The sequence below is a fragment of the Syngnathus floridae genome, chromosome 9 (genome assembly GCF_059516105.1).
Source record: "Syngnathus floridae isolate MCC-2025c chromosome 9, RoL_Sflo_1.0, whole genome shotgun sequence".
In the NCBI taxonomy this organism is placed as follows: domain Eukaryota; kingdom Metazoa; phylum Chordata; class Actinopteri; order Syngnathiformes; family Syngnathidae; genus Syngnathus; species Syngnathus floridae.
In genome coordinates, this window is record NC_142421.1 from 1,711,272 (window position 1) to 1,731,914 (window position 20,643).

A 20,643-nucleotide genomic window follows, 5' to 3' on the forward strand; every position below is an offset into this window, starting at 1 on the left:
TTTGGCCCAAAACGCCGCTCATGAATGCACACGCAGGCCAATCGCTGATTGGCCAGCGTTCTCGACGACTCTCCGCTGTCCTCATTTAATATTCAAAGCAGCTCTCTCAGCCCCGCTGCAATAAAGGCAGATAGCGGACCATGGGGAGCAAGGGGGGGGGAAACTTTTTTATACTGACATGTCAGCGCTATGACTTTTGACTAAGACTTAACTGGGGCCAGGCTCCGGGCGTGAGGAGCGTGCAAGTTGTTTTTTTCGGGATCAAAAAAGGAGAACGCGACATCTCGTCCCGAGGAAAAAAGCCACCAAGAAACGAGTTCCATTGAAAGTTTCAGCGGTGGCAAGTCGAGTTCAGCCCTTTGGATTGAAGATGAGCTTATTGTCTGCCATAGACACGAGTGCCTCCGTGTACCAACCTGCGCAACTCCTCAACTGGGTCTATCTCTCCTTGCAAGACCCCCACCACCAGACCAGCGCCTTTGACGCATTCAGACCCGAGCCCAACTCTTCCCACCCGGACCTCAACTTCAGCAAGAGTCCCGCTTCGGCCGACTTGAGCTCTTCTCTGAACTCCAACTATCTCAACAACTTCTTTCAGCTACAACGCAATGAGGTGACATTTATGTGTAATAATGTTTGGTATAATATCCTTATATATGCAGATTTTTTTTTTTTTTCCAATTCATCCATTCATTTTTTTGGAGCGTGTTTCAAGTAACCAAGCTGGATGCATGCATGTGCAGTGAATGTTTGTGAAAGAACAGCATGCACTATTCTGGTATGATACTGTGATCATTTTTATATGGACCATGACTTCAGCCACCCCTATGGGGGTGTTATTAAGTTCTCGCTAAATATTTTTGAATTAATTCACTCATCATGCCAAAAATTCCACGTATACAATTACTCACAGCTTTTTGACTCTTGATTTGATACCTGTAAAATGATAAGTTTTGAATGCATGCTGTTTAAAGTCTGCAGGTTTTGTTATTGTGTGTGAGACGAGTGTTAAGAAAGCCTTGAGTCGGGAGGTGTGGGAACCGAAAGGCCATATTAAGTTGAATAAAATTATACAATGATGGTAGCAATGTGGGTTGAATGGTTCTCTGAAGTTTCATTAGTTTACAATATATTGCCGGCCAAATGAAACGATTTCACGGGCCTTATATGGCACACACGCCACAGGTTTTCTACCAGTGTATTGAGTCATTCGAGCCAAGTCTTAAATAGGTCCAAGTTTCAAACAGAAAACAGATCCCAATGAATTTGCTCTCATTAAGACTGTGACATAACTCAAACCTGTTACTATGGCCTTTCGCACAAATAACAAGAAGTCGGCCCAAAATGTCTTGCCTGTAACATTTGCACAAATAAAATGATTTCAAAATGTTTTGCATTAGACAAAATAAATGTGGACTAGTTTTAGACTTGAACGAACCAGCTGAGCAGCACACACTATCCTTTTTTTTTTTTTGACTTCTTCAAATAGACCCGGCCATGCAAACACAAAATCAACTGGTGTTTGCATATTGTCTATTTTTGAAGCACTGTGTAATTTTAGGGACAAACATGGCGCTAATGTTTGCTGCGGGCAAACCTGATACTACAAACTGTGCACATTGCAAACACACTACTTCAGCTAAGGCGCACTCGCTTAGTATCGTTCTCGTGTGTTTATTACACTGCAGTTTGAACACCCAAAGTAGACGTGCTGGTGTTCTTTATTATGGTGATCGCCATAGACGTCACTTAACACGAAACAGTCCTCAGAAGAATGGGTGTGCACACAATGCCATTACACGCAATTGTGTCATGCAATTCAATCCACATGAGAATAACGTGTTTCAAAGTGAACGAGCGTGCGTACGGGCTGGAAACAGTTTAGGGGCACTGGGGGATTTTGCAACTTTCTATGTCGGCTGCGCCAAGCTAAATAAACCAACGCGGAGGTTTGATGAAGAGATGAGTAATGTAGTTGTTTTCAAGACACGAAAGTGCAAAAATCAGATTTCACGTCGTCGTCGCTTTCTGATGTAACTTAGCTCTGATTCAAATAGACATAAACGCTTATGCAATAAATCGTTACAAGCTTTCTGTTTTTGTTTCCAGGTTGCATTAACACTAACCTATAGCAGTTTCCTTTCGAACTTCCTGCAGTTTTATGCGAACTCGGGTCACCCACCAGGCACAACAGCTCCGGTTTTAAAACAACAGCGTGTGATTGCCCCCCTGATGTGCCGACACACAATCCTAAATCTGGGAAAAAACAAATGCTTATCTCGCTCGCTTCCACGGGACATTATTTACTAGCTTTTGCAGTACGCGATGTTCACCAAAAGCATCACAACGTGCCAGATCCAGCACATTCCTCGACTTAATACTGACTCACCTAAAAGTTTCACCCCAACTTTGTATGAAATCACTTCGGTTCCGTCTGCCAGCTGGACAGCGCAAGCGAAGAACGAGTGTTTGTCAAAGTAGCACCACAACAACTGCACTAAGTGAATCCACAAACAAGTGTGTGTGCGGTAACGCATGACACAGTCAGTCATACCCGAGGCTGAAAGGCACGGCAGATGGAAAACCTGAGAACGGACGGGACGGTGATGCTTGATTTACAGTGACAACATGTAATAAATGAACACGGCCTCAAAGCTGGAGCTGGTTAGAGAGTCCACGGCAAACAGACTGCAGATACTATATAGATCTGGCGCCGAGCCGCGGCCAGGTTGCCAAGTTTTAGGTTTCTGCGCAATGCAACATTAAACAGCAACATTCATTCCCAGACACCGGGCCGGATCCCAAAAAATGTTTGACCCTCTGTGATGAGGATGAATTTATCTGTGGATCCCATCAAGACCATTGCCCGAGCTCTTCACATTTATGTGGCTTCTCAAGTATTTGTCATTAGAGCAGTTAAAGGATTAATCACTCGATGCCAGATGTCGCGGTTGTTGGTGAACCGTGAATATTTTCATAAGACCAAGTCCAAAGGAATAAATTGTTATTTTTTTCAAGTTTCATCAAAGTCTTTGGGTCTAAGTCATACTCAAAGTATTTCTGAATGTTTCAAGCAAATTTGAAGTCGTTTGATCCAAATTAAAAAAAAAAGTCAAAACAAAGTTTCCAAAGACTCATTTTGGGATCAAGTAGGATCTAAGTCTCGTCGTCGAAATTTCAAACAAGTCTTTTGGTTCAAGATCGTTTTATACCGGCCCGCAATTCTCCCCATTTAGTGTCAAGCTGGTCCCCAGTGCGATATACAAACAAGTGCCTGACCCAAGACGCAGTTCTCCTCTTTCTGGGTTTCATGCAATAACTCCAGGCCTGGGACTACCTTGGACTTGGCCCAAAACGTTCATGACTTGACTAAGGGGATCAAATTAATTTGGATTTGTTTTGAAGTATTTACCAGTTGAGACCAAAGGACTCTTTTAAGACGTTAGCTTACATACTTGGACAAAATTGATTTCTTGGGACTGGCAGCAAATGACCCAAGACTTACGGAACACAAGATTTGTCTTTTACTGGACTCAGTTCCTGATATTTACCCAACACAGATTTGACATTTCAATTGATCCCTGTGTAGCAATGACGGACTAATATCTTAAGATTTACATGGTAACATCTAATTTGACTCGTATTTTTAATCATGGAGTTCTCAAGTTCTCGAATGTGCTTTTGGGTCATAAGTCAAGAGTGACAAGAGGCGACCCGAGGGCAGTTTTGGGAAGAGCAATGTTCACATGATCCAAAGGGCTTTTCTTTAGAACAGAGGAAGGGAAATGAAGCTCAGTGGGCAGCTTTGGTCCTGCTATTAATATTCACACGGCATTTTCAGTGCCACAGCTGGGTCAGCGCCACGATTCTGTGCGACAACGCAAAGTGACCACGGCTTGTTTACCACCGGGAGCATCTGGTGAAATTGGTGATGTTCCGCAGACTGGCCGAGGAACATGCCTCCCATATTGTTTACAATGACTCATCCTCTGTAAAGTCCTGTTCTTCTCCTCTGCGAACCTGCTTAGTACTTTTCCAGCTCATGAGCACAGCTGGGACTCTGGCCAGATGTTCTGAATTTAATGAGGGAAAAGATCTTTGGGCTTAGTTTCTTTCCTCATTTTTGTTTTTGTCCAGCACAAATTGGAGAGGACACATGCGAAAGAAATTGCTTATGAAACACAGAATCTTTAAAAATGCAAAATAATTAAATAGTCAGGCACCATTGAAGTTTAAGGGCATATTAAATGTGACTTTGTTGGCTTCTGACACTCAGCGCTCACATGAACATTTCAGATGAACTTTGATCACGCAACTGAGATGACCCCAGACGGTGGTCTCAGTTCCGTTGACATCAGGTCAGTGGAACAGTTTGCTTAACCTCTGCGACGTCAACAGTAAGGTCACTGGGTTCACCTTTCTTACTCTTTCCTGACAATCCTTTTGTGTATATTCTCTTATAAATGATAATTAGAAATAAAAACACCTGCTAGTCCTCTGTGGCTTATATATGAACAAAACAAGATTTTCCCCTAATTTTAGCTGGTGCGACTTATAGTCCAGAAATGATATTTCTTTTCCAACCACTTCTATCTTCTTGTGTTGTAGGCCTTAAACAACAACGTGTATAAGAATGTATCGCCCTACGGCTCCCTGAACAACATCGTGGACGGACTCAACTCGCTGACGGACCACTTCTCAGACCTTTCCCTTTCATCGGAGCCGAGAAAGCCCAACAAGAGACCGCCGCCTAATTATTTGTGCCACCTGTGCTTCAACAAGGGTCATTACATCAAAGACTGCCCTCAGGTAAGCCCCCGTTGGTTACATAAGAGAAAGATCAACGTTACGTGATCAGTCTGTGTTATCGCTCGTGTTTTGTTTTCATTATCTTCTGTTGATACTCCGTCTTTTAATTTGTTTCACATGATAAGCGGACCTGTCCGCAGTCTCTCTCTGGCTCACTCCCTCACGCTGCCTCTCTATATCTCGGCTCTGACCTACTTGTAAAACAGGCCGGCCTCTGTCTTCGGAAGTCATGTGTGCAAGTGTGTGCGTGTATTTGCGCGCTGGCCTTCCTCTTGACCGCAATGCGTTCAAGCGGCCGCTAGGAATCGTCCGTCATAACCGGCGCAATAAACAAGGCAGGCTAGTTCAAAGGTTAAGTTGCGTATCGCTGCATGGATTCATCATTTGATGGCTCCAAACACGAACAGCTGTCGTCTTTGATTTGGCCAAATGGATTTCACGTATCTGCGCTATTCCTCATGCTCATCACTGATTCGTTCTTGCATCTTTGTTCAGGCCCAGTTTTTTGTCAGCCCAAAGACGACTTCTCATCACCACTAATCAATCCTATCTTATTTTTTATCGAAAACTTTAGATTGGCAAATCAGATGACAAAGATAAGAAAATCTTGACAGCATTCTCAAAGACACAATTTCATGAGTGGGTCGGTCGCTCGCAAAATATTTATTTGGGTGTGTGAGCAGGCCTTCCAGAGTAAATAAAAAGATGACAGTTATCTGTTTGAGTTTTGTGATTTAGTGAGCGGCGATTTTGCAATGCTTGTTGAAAAGTTCTCAAAGTCCAAAAAATGTGTGTCCAATGAAGCAAATGTAGAGTATCTCAAGATTTTTGTTGGTTTTGGAAAGACACGAGGAACTTCCTCTAAGATGAGTTTTACAGATGTTGCAGGTGTTCACTTTGGTGTCCTATGGTGACCTGCAAACGGTGAGGAACGGAGCCTAATAAAGATCCCATTTCATTGGACCTTAGTATAAACTATATTACACTAACGTGTTTTCTGGTTCCTCATTTTCTCTCCCATCGCCTGGGTGAGGCGCGAGGGCAATTCCCGGTGCTATGTTCCTTTTGCATGGAAGAGTAACGAGGAGCAGATGTGAGATTAAAATGCTTTGACTGGCTTTATGACATATGATGGCTGGTCCCAGGAGGTCCGTAAAAGACCTGCGCAGTGATGAAATATCTTGCGCACCAAAGCCAAAGTCCATTGTGTGGGAATTAGATCATCTATTGACCACTCTAATGTAGATTTGGCTATTAAGCAACAAGGTTACATTGGCCTCCGTTTTCGAAGAAGTTAACGATGAGATGTGAGCGTGAATCAAATGACTGCAGCAAGCGTTGACAAAGTACCCCATAATCTAGCACGTTTGTTATCTTTTCCACAACTCTATCAAGCCAGTTCGAAAAACCACATGATGTCTACTTTAGAGTGTGTCCTCTTAAAATGATACGTTGAACTGCCCTTTCCAATAAGCCCCGACAATGTCCGTGAAAAACAAAAAAAAATTGGACTCAATCTTGCCAAAGATGTCAGGATTCCAAGGTCAAACACAAAAACCAAGACTCCTTCTGGTTTTTGTTTCAGCTGTTGTTAAACTGCCAGCTGTAATTCAAAATGCCGCAAAGTCTCCAAGCGGCGTCCACACCTACACACTTCATCAACGTTTTTTTTTTTAACGCTCTCCTGGGCCCTGTGACGTTAACTTGCAATTGTGCTATATCGCTTATACGATTACCTGCGGTGCCGTCTCTTGATCATGTGCATGACATACATTTTGCAATGATGGCGGCGGTGTCCTACTCGCATATTACGCAACACTTTGTTTCGATCCATACTGATCATACTTTCGTAAGAGTTCTGATTTCTCTTGCACTGCTAGAGTGCAAAGTAATTGAATAGCTGAGGCCACCAAAGTATGTAAGTGAATTACAGAAATCGTAAGCCCATTTTAGTTGGTTCCCATTGGAACCACAAATGGAGGAGTGGAGACAATGGTTCTTGATAGTCGAGAGAAAACCACAAGCCTGGCAGCCTGCCGCTTCCCTTCGTCACGGGGACAGAGGTGTTATGTAAACTGGCTTTTATTCGGAAAATGAGGTCGCTCCCCCAGTCATGAGCAGAATGCCCCTCACTGCCGCCGCCCCGCCTTGGCTGGCTTCCAACATGTCTTCCACTTGCACTCATGATTTGCCTCAACTCAGGGGACTAATAAGCCCTCCGACAGTTGGCCTCACCTCGGATACGACTGATGAAAACGATGCACGGAATGATATTCTTGCATTTAGTTATGGACTCATGGAAAATGAGACGGTTATATATGGGTGGTCTGCGTCTGTAATTATTGACATATTTAATGCAAAACCTCAGCCACCACCTAAGGAATTCACCGACCCTTTTTTTAGACTTCCAAATCAGTCAGCAACACATAAATAAACACCTCTCTCAAAAAGGTAACTCCTATAGCTTCACGTTAGAAACGCAGGCACAGACGATTTATTTATTTGTATTTATTTTTAACACCCCCTGGTTTATTGTTTAAAGCGAGTAACCGACATGTTAGCTAAAAGATGCAAATCTGGAACGAGGTGATCAAATTTAATGAAAGATGTTTTGCTGCAGTGCTCAAAAGATGTCGACAGATTTATTGCACCCTCCTCCACTTGAACATGAAACGGTTTGTTTGTACCGTTCCTAATAAAAAGAGATAAGCGGGACGTAACAGAAGAGCAAGACATGATCAAGATCACAGACCGTTCTGTATGGCCTCAAGATAATGCTCCTTTTGTTCGATTGCTGGAATGCGAGTATTTTTAAGACGAATACGCAATATTCAGTAGCTAGTGCTTGTTTTGGGTGACAATCTGTCGAATGAATGAATTCATTCACTTTGGGGTCAAATGCCAACACGAGTGTATCCTGATCAAGACCATATGTCGTACTTGAACAGGCGTCACACCTAAAGTGGTGGTCACTAGTGGCAAATGGTGGCGGCCATTATCTCCTTAGAACGGTGTCAAAATGTTAACCTAAGGCGAGATGTTCACACTAGAAGAAGATCACGACTCATTGACTTGCTCAAATGTGTTTTTACTGCAGTGTTGGTGATAAAGCTAATGGCAACCCATCATGGCAGCCAAGTGTGTGTGGTTTTTTTTTTATTGTTATTATTCCGACAGAACACATTTGGTTTTAAGTCTTGCAATGTTTGTATTTGTCAGAGCCTCCTTTAAATAGCTTGGCCACACTGCTGGGAGAATTTCGCAACTCTTTTGCAACAAAGTTCTTTTTGTTGTATTACCTCCTTGCGGCCAATGTTCATCTTTTACATCTATAGAGAGTTATGTTGCGTTTTATTTGTTTCTCGCTTTTCTCTGATTCAAAACAACAACGCCGACTACAAACGTTTGTATGCGATCATAGCTTGCAAATTGGAATGTTTTCAAACATAATGTATAATCTGCTTGTTGATGTATTCAAAAATAAGTTGAAGACTAGGAAAGTAGAACTTTTAAAATAGAACTATACTTACGTACATGCCAATGTGCTCTATTTGGATTTTGCATTCTTTTGCTTGTTTTTGTGAAAACATCGCAATTGGTTCGGGTTTCATTTGGTTCGGGTTATTCACAGAATTTGGGGAGAATTGCTACGAATCCGATATTTTTCAGTGAGTTCAGTAAATGAATTAGGAAGGCATAACTCATCTAAGCTGATTCTATATTTCTAGCAATACATGCAGAATTGATACTATCAACAACATACCAATGGAGCATCTGCTACTTTCTGGGTGTGTTTACATCAAGATGACCAGCTAAAATGGGCCAAACTCAGAGTTTCCAGTAACTCCAATTGTTATCAAAACATTCCCCATTCACACATGCTGAGCCAGCTTTGTATAAGAAACCTTTTCCACATCCAGATCACTGGTTGTGTTCTTAAAATTGTCTTTAGAAAGTGCTTCCAATTCCAATTTGCTGTGTAAGAAGCAGAATCTACATTCAGTATATAGATCTGATTTACAAAAAAATTAGACTGTTCAATTGTTTGTGCCTTCAGACTCCACCACACTCGTCTTAAAACGGCCACAATGACACAGTTGTTATCTATTTCCAGTTGAAAACGTTGCCACATCAAAAGCCCCCACTGTCTTGAGATCAGCACGATCCACTACGCTCTAGTCTTATTCTGGGAACCTGATGAAATTCATCCAAACAACCCTCCATCATTCTTTCACAAGTATGCCGGTACAGCTTTGCTAAAAGTTCCAATTACAAGGTCTTAACGCAAGAGACAATAGCGGTGTCCCACCAGGTTAAGAAGGAGGGTGAGCACAGAGCCTTGTGCAATCATTATTTAATAAATCCCCGCCGCCCATCGAGCGGCAAATTATTTACATTCTCGTTCCCCAGCTGTTTTCTCTCGCCTTGTCTTTTATTCCTGCACTCCTTTGCTTTTGTGAGCCCTGCTGATAAACAATCTTTCAACACCACTGTCATGAGAGAGTGCTTCACATTTTCTACCCATGATCTCTGCAGGCCCCTGGGCCACTTCTGCATGGCTGCTGTTATGTGCCGTGGCAGGCAGTTTGGATATTTCCCTGTAATGGCACAGTACACAATTGATTCACACACAGAGGAAGAAAAAAAAAAAAGGGAGGGAGGGTACAGACAGCTTGAAGGCCTGAGTCGAGTTTGGAGACAGTGAGCCAAGGAAAGCAGAGTGAGGACACTTCCCATGCTCGGAAATCAAAGCTTGAAGAATGATACGAAAAAAAAAGTGTGGTTTCCTGCCAGCTGGTTTGTGTTCGGTACAGAAATCCCATTCTTCCGCTCACTTTTTGCTGAGACAACAATCGCACCACTTCCTGTTTTGATAAGCGTGACACCCAACCTCACCTCGCAAGCCACCGCGTGGGTCATAGGTGAGGAAAGTAGCACTAGCCCTAGCATTAGTACTGCGACGAGGGAATTACGAGGGAATATTCAAATACATTTTTGCCGTACTTTATATTGCTAGAGTTTCAGGTCAAAATAAGAGTGTACAAATTCTGAGGTGACTTTTTGTTGACTTTGATATTTTTACTCAAAGTGACAATACCACTGGCATGTAAACGGGAATGATTTGAACAAGTTTTCTATATGTACATAAAACTTTAAAAAACAGCATTACCCTAAAGTGATTGATGTAGCATTCCGACGAGGGATATTTCGTTTAAATGGTGCTAAGTTAGCGTTTAGTTCCATACATACTTTCTGTGGTCTTCCGATGATGCTGCCAAGCCAGCAATAAAATGTAGACTCTGCTTAACTGAAGCAAATAAACAAAATCTCTCGACAGTTGCTCATCAATCTTTGGACATAAATGAGTCTTCACGGCAGTGAGTGATGCTAAGACTGTAATTTCTTACAGTCATTCGTTAATAATAGAGCATTTCCCCGCATCTGTTGAATACGTCTTCCCCCCTGCTGCCCGGCAACACGTCGAGCGATTAAGTGCACAGTAACCCCACTGTGGCTTGTGTGCATAACACAGCTACAGTGTCACCGGGGTCCTCGGCCATACCGCGGCTGCAGGAACTGGGTCGCCAGGATGGCTCGCCTGACACTGAGGAGGGAGTGTCGGAGGTCAGATATTCACTACAGAGTGATATCCAGGAAGGACAGCGGTTCCAAAGATGTTTGATAGTTTCTTTTGTGCGTGTGTGTGTGTTTCGTTTTATATAACCAAGAGAGACCACAGCATGGCCAATAAACAGAAGGCGACAAGCAACTGTCCAGAACATTTTGTTTTGAACGACTTGAGGTTTTGTGACACATTTTTTCCGCTGGCCCCTGAAGAGAGTTGGAAGAGGCTACTTTTGCTTAACTATCGTGACAGAGGATGAACTCTGAGAACTTTCTACCTAATTCAGTTGGGCTTGCCCAAAAAAGTTTCACGTTTATGGTACCCTTGAACAAATAGTGGCAAACAGATGGAAAACACAATTTCCTTGATGGGCTAATCTCGTCATGCTCTACCTAATTTGTCTCACTACTGTGTTCGGTAAACTCTGGTTCTGATGTCAATCTTGGTCATGTCCAATTCATATTTTGCTCTGGTGGAATGTAGTCAAATCTTATCACGTTGGGTCAGATTACAACTGTCTTAGTCGTAGAACGAGGTTTGATGAAATCATTTTCTGGCTATAGTAGCTTATTGATTTGGGTGCGGTTCCTAAAACAAAACCCGCCTCTTAATTGATGACGGATGGTTGAAGAGTGTGACAGCTTCCACATAGTTAACATGTGCATCCTTATCAGACCAGATCTCCTCCTTATCTCGCCTGCGGTATGTTGACTGGAGTTCATTGACATTCGTCAGAGATATGAGTTGGAATGACGAAGAAGGCTGAGACACTGTGAAGCTGTGAGCGCTGGCATACAATTCTGGATGTGGTGTCAAGGGATCAGGGAGTGACACTGGCTGCTTTGTGTCGGGGTCTGAATGGGCACCTTAGGGAGAGGCTGTGGTTCTGAATGGGCACCATTGGGCTAAGCCATAGTTGCCGGGAAAGAAGGCCAGTAATTAAGGCCAGCATTGTGCGTCTGCAGGATCTGCTAGACGAAGAGGTCAGGAAGGCAGTCCCGTATTGTTGCCTCAGCAGCAATCTCAGAGGTGCATAAGCCTTGTACATGTTTAGAGAGTGGGCCTTGGATCTCTGGGAAGAAAAATATAATTACAACAACAAACCACGCTGGCCGCCCGCCCGCCCTATAGAGGTTTTTCATCCATATGTCAACATACAAACTATAATGGTCTCTTCTGCGGTTTGGATTTTGTAACTCTTATTTTCCTCCCTCCTTAAGTGTCTTGAAGTACTTTTCTGGCATCCTACCCAGAAACGCCGGCCTCCTCGAGGAATCAGGGCCGAGTTAACCATAGCTTAGAGAACAGTTGTGGTCAGCATGTGAAGCCACGGGGGTATGTGCGTACGCATTCGAGGTAAGCCCAAATCAGCCTTTACAAAGTGCAAGTGGACATGATGTGCTCGGAGTTTTATTTATTTGCACGGATTCGGTTCAAGGAGATTAGACTAACAGCGGGAAGAAATGTGCCGACAGAAGGAAAAATCCCATTAATCATACGTGTAGGAGAGATCCTGCGGATTATGCAATAAGGTGGAGACAGGTTCAAACGTGAATGAATTGAGAATAAACAAGATGATAGGACTTCATGTTTGTTTTTTCAGGTGATGAAACGGATCCCCAAGAGGAACATGCTTTACATCGGGTAGACTTGTAACATGGTTTGGATTGAATACAGAGAACAGTTGAAGCTTCTTCCCTGTCTTGATATTTTTCCTCAGTAACTCACCAGATTTGGGGGATCTATGCTCAGAACTTCATTTCAGTTTTTTCTTCTGTATCTCTTTGCCCTGCAGTGTGCCAGGAAGTTTCTGGAGGGGTTGAGGACCCAGGGTGGCGGATGGTGGGCGGTTCTGCAGCATGGGAATGTTTTTACAGGGCGACCCTTGATCTTCCTTGCAGGCACAGTCGGAGACTCTGAACGTAGCGTGTCTATCTCTACCCTCACACTCACTCAGACAGGTTACCACAAGTGAAAGGAGAAAAGCTTATCAAGAACACCACTTTCATAATAGAACCATCTTCAAACTGCAGATAAGACCGGAGCTAGGAAAGTCAGGCAGAGTAGAGGGTGAACAAACTAGATTCCTCAATGGTGTTTGGAAAGAAGGGGGGAGTTTTCTTCATGGTTAAAACCACCGGCTCATTGTTGTAGGCCTGCCTGTAACTACGGAAACTGCTTTGAACGTAGATAACCTTGTCCTCTGCAATTCCTTTCCATATTGACACATCTCATGAACCACATTCACAGAGTAGAAGCTGTCTATGGACCGACAGTATCTACGTGTACATACAAACAGCACGACTTGGGATATGATGTGCACCTCTGAGAAGTGGCCTGCCTGCCTGCCTGCCTGCCTGCCACTCAACCTGCTCTTGTCATTCACTTTGCTGGTAACCCAACGCTGGCATGCAGCTGCGCCGCTTGCTGGGCCTAGTGGGACGGTTGTTAAGTCCAAGGCTAGTCTAGGGCCATGGTTGGGAGGGGGTTCACACCCACGGCTCCACTTAGCATTAGCTCTTAAGCCCTCGCGAATACGCTCAGCATAGGCATAAGGTTAATTTCCATTAGGTGGTGAGAATGGTGTGATGATGGAAGAGAGCTTCTGCGGACAGACTGCATGCTAATTTTTGTGAATGAAGCCTGAAGACAGAAGGATTCTGATTAGCTCCAAAACAAAAAAAAAAAAAAATGCTTCTTTGGCCTGCAGCAAAATACCCAAGTTTAATCCCCTGAGAGGTGATTCCACCTGACATCCAAGAACATGAGACATGAGATCCGTGGCCAATTAGGGAAGCTGGGTTGTGGAAATGTAGGAATCTGGGAATAAGCGCTGGCTTGGCGTGGTGATTTGCATCTGCAGCTGTCTTGGACGCGAGTGACGCAGAGCTCCGTTGAGATGCACACCCATAAACAAATGCAGACGCACACATATGTGTGTGACTTGGATGACCTTTCAGGATGAACTTGAAATGCACTATGAACGGGAGAAGATTTACTGGCCAGTTTAAGAATCAAATGCATGAAATTTGCCATTTATTTGGAGAACACTGAATAGTAGGATGTGGATTCACATGTTTTACAGAGGGACCAAGCACTGGCATGTATAAAAGTAGTTTGATTAGTTCATTTAGTTGTAATTCCTAATTACGGTGGACCGCTGCGTGCAGATTTCCAGATTATTTTATATAATATCTTTTTTCACCCCGTCTTGTACTGGCTAAATAAGTATTTCATCATGAGACGGTACCCAGCTGCGTTCGGCATGAGACCTCTACCATGGGTTTATCAAAACAGCAACAAATTGCAACTTTAATTTGTAATAATTAAATCAGACTGAGCAAAGATTTGGTCTAATCTAAGTCAACAGTGCTGTATATTCTAATATCGTCATAATAATTGAAACATCAAGTGTTTTTCCATACCTGGAAAAGAGTAAAAAATAAGACTGCTTACACATAAAAATGATGCCCACAATTACTTATGCACTAAGATTACAACATCATGTCTACATGAACTATTTTGGGGACAAAAAAAAAAAAGTTTTAGGCTACAATTGTTTCTCAGTGAGCTCTGATGACATTGGAAACCACTAAAGGTCTTTTTAGCCCCTGGCGAAGCACCTTTCCGCCGTATCTACATGACTGATAGCTGTGGGATGTTTTAACTTTAGTACAGCTGTCTTCATTTACCTTTCCCCCCCATGAGATCCCTCAGCATGTCAGCAGAGAGACTAAACATACTGTATGCAATATGCCAATACGATATGTTACAGGACTTTGCAGGAATTTGTGGGGGAAATATTAAATCTAGATGCTTGTTCTGTTTTGAGATAAAAAATAAAAATAAAAAAAATGTATGAGGGTGAATGCTTGACTTGCCGTGCAAACTTTTAACTGACTATTCAGTGGCTAGGAATTGTGGCGATTTGATTTCAAATATTAATGTGAGTTAATAAAGTCATTTATAACCACGGTTAACATCAGTAGTTTAACCCAAAGGGAAAGTTGTAATTCGAGCTGAGCAAGGTCACCCTCATATTATTCAGATTATGTTGTATGCCGTAAAACTCGCATGTGTGATTGTAATCCTTTTTTAAAAGCTTGCACATAGCACTTAGATATGAATATGGTCGTGGCGTCTTCCCACAGATCAATTTTTACCCCAGCTTTTGTTCATTGTTATTTGTGCAAGGCATAAGAGAGGATAAACCCTGCTACACGTATGCATATTTAGAGCCGGCAACAACTGGTGTGCACGATTGTGAGTGAGCTGCTTTTAAAAGTGTTGTAGCACATACAAATAAAACCAGGAATTTCTAGAATATGAAACGGTACTTTAGATAATCTACAGGTTTAAGTGGGGCACATAAAATTCACAGTCCTACTGTACGGAGGGAGCACTCACTTGTTCATGTTCCCAAAAATAAACAATGTTTGTCGTAACTTTTTATTCATTAACTTAATATTAGATTGACATTTTACAAGATTATATGTATGCATTTATAGTGGAGCCTTGGTGCTAAACAAATAGTGTTGCCTTGTTTATAGCTGCTAACAGACTTTCTATTTGGGGGACTGGTGGTAATATTCAGTTTGGATGGCAACAGAAACTATTGATAAACTTTTGCTTCACTTAAGAAAGCTAATTTATTTCACCATTACTGGATTTGAACATTTTGCCCAGCGTACACAACTAATTGTACTATAGCAGCTAGGCCAATTATTTGGCCAAAATGTTTTTTTATTATTATTATTTTGAAGTACTGAAATGATGGGGATATTTGGATATATATTTTTCTAAAGACTGAACTTTTCTTATCGAAAACACTATTGTTTATTGATTCCGATTTAATTTCTTCTGCTTCTTTTTTATTCAACATATTTCATTGCACTTAACAAGACTGATAAATGTCTCCCTACTTGTTGCAACAGGCCGAGTTCAGTTATTATGATATTAGAGTGTCTAGTATATTTTTTCCAAATCAGCATGCAGCTGATGTTTTATCACCACACTTAATGTCAAAGAATGTGCATACAAGTGTTATATTGCATTCCTCCTTTAGTGGATTAAAATTGACATGAACCAAATGTTGGCGATTATAGCTGCGTGGAAACAAACAGCAAACCACACGATTAATAGACGTGTGTTTACTCAAAGGCTAAATGTATGAAAAAAATGTGTCAGTGTCATGCATCGCAGAATAATCAGGCAAAGCCAGGATATTTGTTTTCCAGATTGGTTTGGGTATCGGATTGCATCCAGTTTCTCGATGGCTAACAAGCGAACTGGAACCATATTGGAACAATTTGAGGTCTTATCAGAAATGCTACGCTTAATGAGAAAACAAAAAAAGCTGAGCTCACACTAAGGACTTGAACCTCATCCGCGATATCTGAAAATCGATCTCTTGATGAACAGCGGCCAACACAAATAGCGATCAAGCACTGAGGACGTCTCCCATACACACACTGTAGGTTCTGGGCCTGGTTTGGTGTTCTTGTATTGATGTCCTGGGGGATGTGGCGAGGGGGAGAGCGGGGCCAGAGCTCCTCCGCTCCTCCTTTGTTTACACTGATGGTTTCCAGATGCTAGCAGCTAGCCATCAGAGCACTCCGGAACGCTGTGGAGCTGCCCAGGCGTGCAGGGCCCGACGCCAGCCGAGCAAGAATAAAGCAGATAAAAACATTTGCCTTTGTGTTGTAATAACGCAGATAATTGTTTCCAAAGGTGCAGAGCGTTTGAGAAAAGCGATTACGCTTTGTCAGCTTGCACGTGGCTGTCGTAAAGATCTTGTCACAAACGTATACATCTTTCTTGTACACATGGGTGATTGAATCTTACTGTTATACAAATGTTTTTTACTGCATATAAATTAATGCAGAGTTTACATGATAAATAATAAAAGGTGTTTTGATTTTCACCCTTTTGACCAGGATGGAACTGCTCGAAAGAGTCTGAAAACGTTTGACCCACACATGCTTATAAGAAATATCGGTGGCTTGTTCAATCGCAATTTTTCATCATTAATAAGGCCCTCGGACAAATGACACAAGCGGCCATCGCTTCACTCAGGAAGCGATTGTTTGCAAAAACAAGGAGCCATTGTGCTGCAGCAGCAAGCAAGTGCAGATTGATCACTTTTAACAGCACACCTGTTGTCGCCATCACTTTCAGCCTCAGCCACTTTCCTTTCCTTTGCACGCAGTAGAAAGAGACAGCTGCACTCGCAAAGGAGACGTCCACTGCTGGAAAAGATGCACGGGAAAAACACTGGCTGTATTTAGAGCTTGCGCTGCATGGCGGGATTGACAAACAGTCTCCCATGATGCACCTGGCTGAGGTTTTAAGTCCAGCAGCGGAAAGAGCCGATAAAAAAAAGCTTGTTCTGTGTGCGGTAGGACACAGCTGAGGTGGTCACGGGGTCATTTTTTGTGAGACTTGAAGCAGTGGCCATCTGCAAGACCTTGCTTGGTCTCTGATCGACAGACTGATCGCATCCTTGCCACTTTATTCTGGAAAGGCTCTGATGTCAGTGATAGTCCAGACGTTTGACGTGAATGTATCCTCTGTAGCCAGTTTCACTCCATAGCATGAGCCAAAAAGTCTCAAGATCCAAAAAGACTCCATTTGAGATGGAGATGGGAATGGAGAAGAGGCCATGTTAGGGTCACTAAAGGTATTTCCAGACAAAGTCGTTTTGGACCTCCCGTCCAATCGATACCAGATTGGAACTAAATGTGCATTGCTAATCTGCAAAACAGCTACGGTTTTTTGTCACTGTGTGTGGGCGGAGCATGACAGCAACGTTTGATGATTTGCCATAAAATGTGAAAGTCCCAGAAGACATTCATACTGTAGGTGCCTATTACTCTTCTCCCGATCCTCTCATTTCCACTCTAAACTTTGCTGCTTGTCATAACAAAGTGAAGCAAGCAGCAAGTCGCACACAGCAGCCAATCACTATAAAAACCAAAATAAAATAAAACCATTCATAGGTTGTTTAAACTTGTCGTTTTGACAAAACATGGGGATTAAAAACGTCTTGCCAAGAATATGCCAAGATTCTCACAAAATGGGGAAATATTATGATCAATATTATATTTATATGCACGGTGGAGCTATAACGCAATGTTTTTGTTTACTCCAGAATGCTTTCTTGTAGCACATTTGTGCTTTGATGCGGTTAACCCAACAATCAGCAAAGTACAACTCGCCCAACACGTCTGTGTTGCGGTCTGACAAACAACCTCAGGCGTCAGTTCTTACGCTGCACTCAATGGGATGGTTTTGTGGTGACTCACTGACCTGTCTGGGTCGCAATGATGACATTATAATTCTTCTTTTTGCTGGGATGGGAACAGCAAGCCATGCCAAAGAATGCCAAACGCTCATAAAGAGCTTCAAGTTTGTGTACATTTTCCCCTAAAAAAAGAAGCGCTCTGGCTCAATCAGCCGTTGCTTTGTTTACATTTCAAAAGGTTTACATTAGCAAATGCATGTCAATGAAGCAGAATGCACAATTTGCCCCCTTCCCCCCCTCAAGATGAAGAGTTTTGGCACATCTGGTGTTTGGTCTCAGCAGAACATACGTCTCCAGCGCTATTCAAATATAGTGAAAGGGGACTTTAGAAGCTCATTATGAACTCTGAGTTAAATGTCACAATGGGCTGGGAGCAAGAGGACAAAAAGACTCAAGTGGAAACAACACTGGGAGAGAGTGTCAGATTTTCTTAATGTTGTGGTGCTATTTTATTAAGACTTACTTTATGACTTGGTTCATTTCAAATGACTACAAGAACGGCAATACAATATCGTATCAGCGGTTTCAAAGATTCTGCTAGAATCTCACGTTTCATTCGATAAAATTTGACCCCAATCCAAATGTTCATATTATGTATATGCTATCAACAAACGGGCTCTGGCATCGTGGGAATAATATTTCCAGCTGGACAAGACTTTTAAAGACATTCATTTGTAGACTATCTTTCGGGAACAGATAAGGGATCTAAAACACAACTGTTTCCACAAAGTTGAGAGCAGAAAATTGTGCGGGAGTTCTTGGAAAGATCAAGAACTAAGATTCAGGAAAGACGACAAGACTTGAGGCTGTATTCCAATCTTGATATATTTATGGCTATGTTTAAAAAACAACAACAATGATAGGACACATAAAAAATCTATTATTATTTGGCAGGACCACATCATAACCTGTGATTCCACTCGCCTGGTATCTCGCAAGCAGCAAGAACTTCCAGAAACTTATAATTGCTTCTCTTCTTAGAAGTATATACGTGTTTATATTTTTGCTAATATTTCCGGCAACTCCTTTAACACCTCGCTTCTTGATATTTCCCTTTAGATCCATCTCTAATGTCCATGGTTTTTTATTCTTAGTATTATAAGAAGAACCGTTGGACTCCAACCTGGCTATGACCATGAAGATGATAAGCAGTTCAGAAAATGACTAGCTGGATGAGTCAAGTCCTTGTGGAATATTAGCAGCTCTGCGGTTTTCGCAAGAGGTGTCTTACTATTGCTACAGTGTTCTCTAAAGCCTCAACATTGTTTCCTTACACTAACCTGATTTTACAGTTGCCTAAAAGCTTAGTCAGCAGTATTTTCTCCCCCTGCCTGCCTGCCTGCCTTTATCATCCATGCACAAAGTGCTGCCAATACCCCGGGCCTAAAACAACTGGAGGTAAGATGTCCTCTCTAATATTTAGAAAAAGCAAGACATTCCAACCTTGAGAGTGGTGATCTGGGCTGTGGGAATGTTTGCTCTTGGTTTAGACTTGGACGGACGGGACAGCTAATATTAAACGGAGACAAAACTATCCTGGTGCTGGAGACAAAGGATTAAGGGTTCACATTTGAAGGTGAAGGTGAGGTGAGGTGAGGGAGTGTCGCGTCTGGTGTCCGTCCACTTGGTCGTTACTCTCGGCTCGGAATGTGAGATTCGGGACAAAATGGGGGTTCGCCTTCCCTCTTAAGGCCTGGTCAGTTGTTGGTCGTCGGATATCTTTTTGAGCAGATTTCCAAATTGGTCCTTAGGTAAACAATCCCTGGACTGTGTAACTTGACATCGATTACACGCTATTAGCTGAAAGCCGTTTTTACGAGCTCACCAATGGGTGTCTGTCGTCTAGACGGGATCACGGTGTGTTTACACTGCATCGTCGCAAATGCTTGAGATTCCTAAGTCGTTCTTCTTTTCTCCTTTAATAGGAGATTGGCCTGCACATTCCTCCGCATGATAATGAGTCTAATTGTCGTTGCAGTCGCAGCTACAGTTGTTAGTTACCCCCACCTTTCCAAAAATGTATGACTTAATTGAAAGCAGAGCACGGAATTTTACGACAGCCTCTCCAGTTCAACCCCCACGGAGGCCATCTGCTTCTGATTTAGATTTCCTGCATCTCCATCCTTCAGTTGGCTCAGATGACCGTGGGTCTTGTTAGGGCGCGAGCGCCGGACCATGAGAAAGCTCTCATGAATTTCCATTTTTTTCTCATTACTGTACTTCCCACTCACCTGTTCTCTAGCATTAACATCTGAAAACTCTCCAAATCACTGAGCTGCATGTCACATTTCCCAGACGTGAGCTCTTGTGAAGACGTCAAAAGAAATTGTGTCAGTCACCAGTTTTACTAACTCTCCCAAACTTCAGTAGGCACATCTATCATGACAGGAAACGCAAATCATTTGGCTATGACTAACAGAAAGTCAACCGTTTTTATTTCAGCATCCACACGTTGGACTTTTCTGACCTAAGGTACTATGTGCTTCGAGGCTACAAATATTTTGTCGAGGTCACCCTGACCCTGTCCCATCTGTTCAGTTAACTCCTCATGTGAAAAGAGTCAGATAAATACACGTAGAAATCAGTTTAAGAATTATTTTACTGGAAAGCTGGGTAACGCAAAATTGTAACGCATCATTTTCTGTTAAGGTCTGTTTTGAAAAGCCAAACCAAGAAGATTCATTAGCTCCCGTCTGTTCCAGTTCTGACTTTTTTTGGTTTTGTTTTTACTGTCTGTATTTGTTGTATTTATTGCAGTCATAATCTCATTAATCCTGCCATAAAAGCTGTGGAATCATGGAGTATTCTCGTAGGAGGCTGCAGTGGGAGTAGCGCAGTTGTCTCCAGAGAGTCGTGAAGGCTGCGGCGGCGGCGGATGTGGGACTTGTGCAGCCTTGTTGTTGCT

General features: G+C 42.6%; 1 protein-coding gene across 1 annotated transcript in view; it reads left to right on the forward strand.

Annotated features, from left to right (window-relative positions):
• The first annotated feature begins 107 nt into the window (after positions 1-107).
• The window catches only part of zcchc24 (zinc finger, CCHC domain containing 24), a 28,209-nt gene continuing 7,673 nt past the window's right edge, over positions 108-20,643 (forward strand). Inside the window, exons 1-2 of the mRNA XM_088385571.1 lie at positions 108-613; positions 4,609-4,809. Coding sequence (XP_088241697.1) covers positions 371-613; positions 4,609-4,809 — 444 coding nt within the window. The 5' untranslated portion in view covers positions 108-370. The remainder of the gene's footprint in view (positions 614-4,608; positions 4,810-20,643) is intronic.